Source organism: Octodon degus, unplaced genomic scaffold, assembly GCF_000260255.1.
Source record: "Octodon degus isolate 3935 unplaced genomic scaffold, OctDeg1.0 scaffold00043, whole genome shotgun sequence".
Lineage (NCBI taxonomy): Eukaryota > Metazoa > Chordata > Mammalia > Rodentia > Octodontidae > Octodon > Octodon degus.
In genome coordinates, this window is record NW_004524619.1 from 10,066,075 (window position 1) to 10,072,130 (window position 6,056).

General features: G+C 54.0%; 1 protein-coding gene across 1 annotated transcript in view; it reads left to right on the top strand.

Annotated features, from left to right (window-relative positions):
* Window positions 1-1,457, top strand: part of Tkt (transketolase) — a 26,256-nt gene extending 24,799 nt beyond the window's left edge. The window contains exons 13-14 of the mRNA XM_004631637.3: window positions 306-428; window positions 1,184-1,457. Of these exons, the coding sequence (XP_004631694.1) occupies window positions 306-428; window positions 1,184-1,359 (299 nt within the window). The 3' untranslated portion in view covers window positions 1,360-1,457. The remainder of the gene's footprint in view (window positions 1-305; window positions 429-1,183) is intronic.
* The last annotated feature ends 4,599 nt before the right edge of the window (window positions 1,458-6,056 follow it).

A 6,056-nucleotide genomic window follows, 5' to 3' on the forward strand; every position in this document is an offset into this window, starting at 1 on the left:
TAATTCTTTTTCCAGCTTACAAACCATTTATGTAAAAAAAAAAAAATGTTCACCACACTAAATCCTCAAATAGAAGTGGCTTACACTAAGATTTAAAAAAAAAAAAAAAGAGAGGGAGGGCTGGCAAGCATACGCTCAGTGGAGAACAGTTGGTTCTCCCCAGGTCGGGGATAGGTCTAGGGGCTCATAGCTGTGTCAGCCCCCAGAACACTCATATCCAGGGGTCTATCCAAGGCCTAATGATAGGCAGGGCCACAGCACCCTGCCCCTTCCGTTACCCACATTTGATTCTTTTTCCTTCACAGACAAAATCAACATCCGGGTGCTGGACCCCTTCACCATCAAGCCCCTGGACAGAAAGCTCATTCTGGACAGCGCCCGAGCAACCAAGGGCAGAATCCTCACTGTGGAGGACCACTACTACGAGGGTAACAACCCGCGGCAGATGTCAGGGGAGGTGGTGGGAATTCCCTGGGGCCAGGGCCCAGGCTAGACGTGACATTCAGTTCCTCAATTCCACAGCCTCTTTTCTTCTTGGCAGTGAGGTTGAAATCTTCAGCCTGGCTGAGAAAGGCTGTGTGCATTAGCTGGGTCCTCGAGCCAAGCCTGAGACCCAGTAAGAGACCTCAGAGGGTAGCTCTGAACTTTCTGGGCCACGGCTGCCCTCAGGGCTCGGATAAGGAGGTTAAGGGTATTTGTGCAGAATCAAACAGGGAAAGCAGTGCTGAGTTTCTTGGACTTTGCGTCTCACACCAGGCAGCCACTGCAGGTGCATACTGCTTCCTCCTGAGAAGCCACACAGGGAGAGAGGGGCTTGGGCTCTGAGCGCAAGCGCTGATATCTATTGATGAGGGCTGTGCGGGGGAGGACGTGACAACACACACCTGTAGTTCAAGCACACTGGAGGGCTGAGACAGGAGGAATGCGAGTTTGTGCCCAGCCTGGGGAACTTAGCTACTTAGTGAGACCTTGTCTGGAAAAATAAGAAGGGCTGGAGGTAGGAGCTCAGTGTGAATACTCTGGGTTCAAGCCCAGCAATGGAGAAAAATAAAACCAGTAGCATGGTTGATTAGGGCTGTCTGCTCTGACAGCCCTGGCTTAGGGAGCAAACTCAGCCTGGTGAGGGGCTGCAGCCCATAGCCCAGTCATCCCAGCCCATCTTCACCTCCTTTCTCTTGCCCAGGTGGCATCGGTGAGGCGGTGTCTGCGGCAGTTGTGGGGGAGCCCGGAGTCACTGTCACCCGCCTCGCTGTTAGCCAGGTACCAAGGAGTGGGAAGCCAGCTGAGCTGCTGAAGATGTTTGGTATTGACAAGGATGCCATTGCCCAGGCTGTGAGAGGGCTCGTCACCAAGGGCTAGGGTGGGCCGGGGCGGGGCTCTGCACATTCCTGGAAGACTTGGCAAAGGTGCTCAAAGATGTACTGAGAGGAGAGAAAATACGTTTTGAGAAAAATGAATCACGCCTGAAGTGTCTTCCTTTAAGTGGGCAGAGCTGCGGGTGGGAGAGATAAGGGGCTGGCATTCTTGGTTTGGGGCCAGCCCCCAAGTGTTCTGAGGAGTCTGTTCCTGGGGGCCAGCCCCTGCCCTCAACTGCCAGAAAGGCTGTGGCCTCCTCAGCTTGGCAAGGCGACACCCACTCAACCACCTTCTCGCAGGGCTGGACTCAGGCACCCCCTTCCTGCCCCAGCGTCCTGTAGTCAGGGTCTCCTGCAGCAGAGATCGATTTGCACATTGTCCCTTCCAGTGTCCTTGGAAGCAGGGAGAATCGGCAGCCTAGCCCGCTGGACCCCACCTCCCATGCACACCTTACCCTGTCCTAGGGAAAGCTCTAAGGCTGGCATCAGAGCCAGGAGTTGACAGGAAACAAAAAAGTCCATCTCCCCTCAGCACCATGGGCCTCGGTTCCAGGTGTGCAGACCTGTCCCTTTGGTTTGTTCAGGTGCAGATTTCCTGGGCCCCGGTACTAGACTTAAGGTTGTTTTTGTTTGTTTGTTGTACCAGGAATCCAACCCAGGACCTTGCACTTGCCGGGCAGGTGCCACTGAGCTATCTCCCCTGCCCTGGTAGTTGGCTTAGGACTCTAGTGTTTTGTTTTTGAGACAGTCTCATTGTGTAGCCCAGGCTGGTCTTGAACTCCTGTCTCAACCTCCCAAATACTGAGATTACAGGAGTTCACCACTACACCCAGCTGACACTCTGCCTAATTTAACAGCCTGTGCTGAAAACTGATACCACATTTGGGACGCTGGACAGATCCAAGCTACCGCCCGAACCTGCTCTTCTGCTCTAAGTAGGATAGAGTAAAAGTTGAGTGAGAAAATAAGCAGAGCGCCCCACTCCCCTGCAGCTGCCTTCATTAGGCGAGTGGTGTGCGCGCTATCTGGTGGCTGTCGGTGGTACTGCAACCTTTCTGATGGCGCTTAGGTAGAGGAACTTTGGCAATAGGGGACAGGATCTGCTGGTCAGCAGCTTCTCCCTGCGGAAGCAGGGGCTGCAGGTGACATCATCAGGGCCCTCCTGCAAGCTGGTACTTTATCTCATTTAATGCACCACAACAGGTTACCCCCACTTAGCAGCACCGAGGCTCAGAGATCCCATTTGACCCAGCACAGCAGATAAAGGGCTCGGGAAAAGACCTGATTCTGGCTTCTGAGGTAGTGACCTCTGCACCTTCCCTCCTCTGGGGCTCTGCAAGGAGTCCGAAGGCTCTACAGTCAGGCCTTTGGTCCCCCAGGAGGAAAGCAGCTCACAGCTCAGATCCCAGGCGAGTGTCAGCAGGTTGCTGTGGGCTCATTCAGAGACATTTCTAGCAGCAGATGGGACAGTGGTGCCCAGAAGTGCAGGCTGTGAGGGCTGCTGCTCCTGTCCCCATGGGGCACTCCTCCTCCCCTAAGTCCTAAAGACCTGAGCAGCGCTGGCCAGTCCAAAGCTGAAGGGTGGGAGAGCGGCCCCTTGCCCTCAGCCTGCCCCTCCGAGCTCCACGGGAAAAGCAGGAAGACATAAGAGCTTAGGCTGGCAGGTGCCTGGGGCCAGGACAGGATCAGGGGAAAAGAGCCCCAAGATCCCTGGCACAGTCATCCACACCTTTGGCACCCAAGACTCGGGAAAACAGAGTTCCAGGGGCCATGATAAGGTCCTGCGACTTTCTTTCACATGGAATATGGAGAAGGCGCCTTGAGACCATTAACAGGCTGTCACGGAAGCTGGTTGGGAGGGTGGGGGAGGCCTGCACCCAGCACAATCAGCATGGTGGGGCCTGGGCCTGGGCAGAGGCAGGGGTCACCTGACCCAATGGAAGGGAAGCCCAGAGGTCAGTGTGGCCCAAGGACAGCCAAGGCTGGAGGCTCCACAACCGCCACCCAAGGCTGAGCGAGTCCACTGACAGAGGGAGGCCAGAGGCCACTGTTCCTCCTAGCCCTGGCACTGTGACTTGGAGTAGGGGTCACTGCTGATTCCGCAGCCTCCACCCATGGGAGAGAAGGCTGCAGCCAGCTGAGCTTGACACACATGCAGGGGAAGCTTCCAGGGCCCCCAGACCAAAAGGAGAAGCAGGTCTGGATCGGGTGCCCCCCGCTGCTCTCTGCTCTGCTGCATTGCGAGTCACCTCTCCTAGCCTCAGTTTCCCCCTCTGTGAGACAGCAGTGAGGACAGCTTCACACAGCAACTGAGAATGAAGTAAGAGGTATATTTAATCACAGTGCACTGCCAGGCACATGCGGGCTCAGAGGTTGCAAATCCTGACAGTGCACAGGCAGGGTGGGTGGCCTTCAACACTGCTGTGTGGCTGCAGACGCCTGGGGAGTCCAGGACTCTACCTGCAGCAGCCCGAGCTGGCAGTGGGAGTCAGCCGGGCTGGCTGGTAGTTGCCCAGCAGCTATCAGTCACACTTCGTCAGGACTGCCTTTATACAGCTGTGTCACGTTCCCAGCTTTACTGAGCCGTAAGTGCATGCCATACACGTCACCTCTTTACAGTGAAGAATTCTTCAGTTTCTGGACTATTCACTGAACTGTGCCGCTGTCACCACAAGGAATCCAGGACATTTCCATCATCCCCCAAAGCAAGCACTTTGCCCACTACCCACGAGGCTGAGACCCGCAACCCTTGTGGCAGAGCTAGAGCCTCACATCCCCTCTCCCACTGAAGGTCTCCCTGGACGAGTGCCCGGATCGGGGACCCCCAGGCAGAAAGCCACCTCCCGGGGAAATGTCCTGCCTGGGGGTCTGGGCTGTGCTGTGCTCTGCTGGTCCCTTCTGGGGTGGGAAGAGGTAGTAAGGGGAGAGTAAGGTCAAGCGGCTGAGGTAAGAGGATCGCAGCAAGTTCCAGGCCAGCTGGGGACACATAGTTCAAGCCTGGAATACACAGCAAATTCCTGTCTCAGAAAATTAAAACTGAAAGGGCCCCAGGCAGGCACTCCTGGCTGGTTCCTGGAAAGCACTGACCCTCAGGGATTTGGATTTCACAGACGTGAATTTGAAGTATGAACAGGAAATAGATCAATACACAGCATGGAGAAAAGGATAAATGCATCCGAAGGCGTCAGCCCCAAAGCTCTTTCCCCATCCAGGTAGCAGCCGACCACAGGCGTGTAAGCCAGGCCCGCTTCCCTGTAGTCCACTGCAGAGAAAGGGGCTTCCCTAGACAAGGGCAAGAGCAGGAGCATCTCTCTTCAAGATGGACCCTAAACATGGGCCTAAACGGGCTGCTGCCCAACTGGCTTGGACGCGCTGGTTCTCTGTCCATGCTAGTGTAGGCGCTGACTTACGCTAGCCAGGCACAGCCTTGGGAAGAGAGATCCCCTGGCCCAGGCAGCAGGGTGGAGAGGGGCTGCCTAAGGTCCTGGGTCTTAGACTGCCGCCAAGTCTACAGGGGCTTCTCCCGGCTGGGAACCTAGAGAGGCAACGGGAGTAGGGAGGAGCCAGAAAGCTGCTGAGACCCCAACCCTAGTCCGTTTAGGCTGCCACAATGCACTAAGGACTGACAGCCTTCAAGAATGGGTTTGTTTTTTGTTTTCAGCCGTGGGGATTGAATCCCGAGCCTCAGGTACATTAGGCAAGCACTCTAGCCACTGAGCCACCTCCCATTCTTGCTATTTCTTCTTCTTTTTTATTTTTTATTTTTTTATTTTTATTTATTTATTTATTTGCGGAACTGGGGATTGAACTGAGGCCCTTGAGCTTGCCAGAGAAGCGCTTATTCCACTGAGCCATCTCCCCGGCCCCTGCTATTTCTTCTTATAGATAAAAGTTAGATCCGATCAGAGCCCACAATCTCATTTAACTTGAGTAACTTTCTTGTTTTGTCCTATTTCCAATTAGAGTAACACTAGGAGTTTAGGGCTTCCACATACTGTATTAAGTTTGGGGAAACAATTCCGGCCTTAAAGGGCCCTCAAAACTGCCAAGTATGGCCAGGGAGATAGCTCAGTGGCTTAAGCACCTTCCTGGCCAGGACAAGGTCCTGAGTTCAATCCCTAGCACAAAACAAAAACAAAAAACCCTGCCAAGTACATGGTTTACCCATCTTGTCCACGGGAAACACTGATGAAGATGTTGGGATTTTTATTTTTATTTTTTTAATGAATTTAGTACAGGGTCTACAGAGTGTTCAGGGTCTTACTACATAGACTGGACTCACAGTGATTCTCCTGTTTTCAGCCTCCCAAACACTCAGATTACAGGCCTGGACCACCACGCCAAGTCTCAATCGCCATCTCAGCGCACCCGGGGGCAGGACCAGCATGGCAAGCCAGGGATGGAACCTCCGGCCGCTGCGCTCTGCCTAAGCAGGCGCTTTAGTCCGCTGAGCTATCTGGCCAGCCCTAGATGTTGGGATTTTTTTTTCTTTAAGTTGGAACTCAAAGTGTAAGAGGGTGGGTTTTTCAAAAAAGATAAGAAATTCATCAACAGGCCATTGATTGTCAGCTAACGCGCGCTCGCACACACACACACACACACACACACACAGCCCAAGGTCCAGAGAAGCCAAGAGCTCCTGTGCCTTCTCCAGGTCTTACTTCCCAAGAGCAACGTTTTCCACCCTCCTCAAAATGCTTT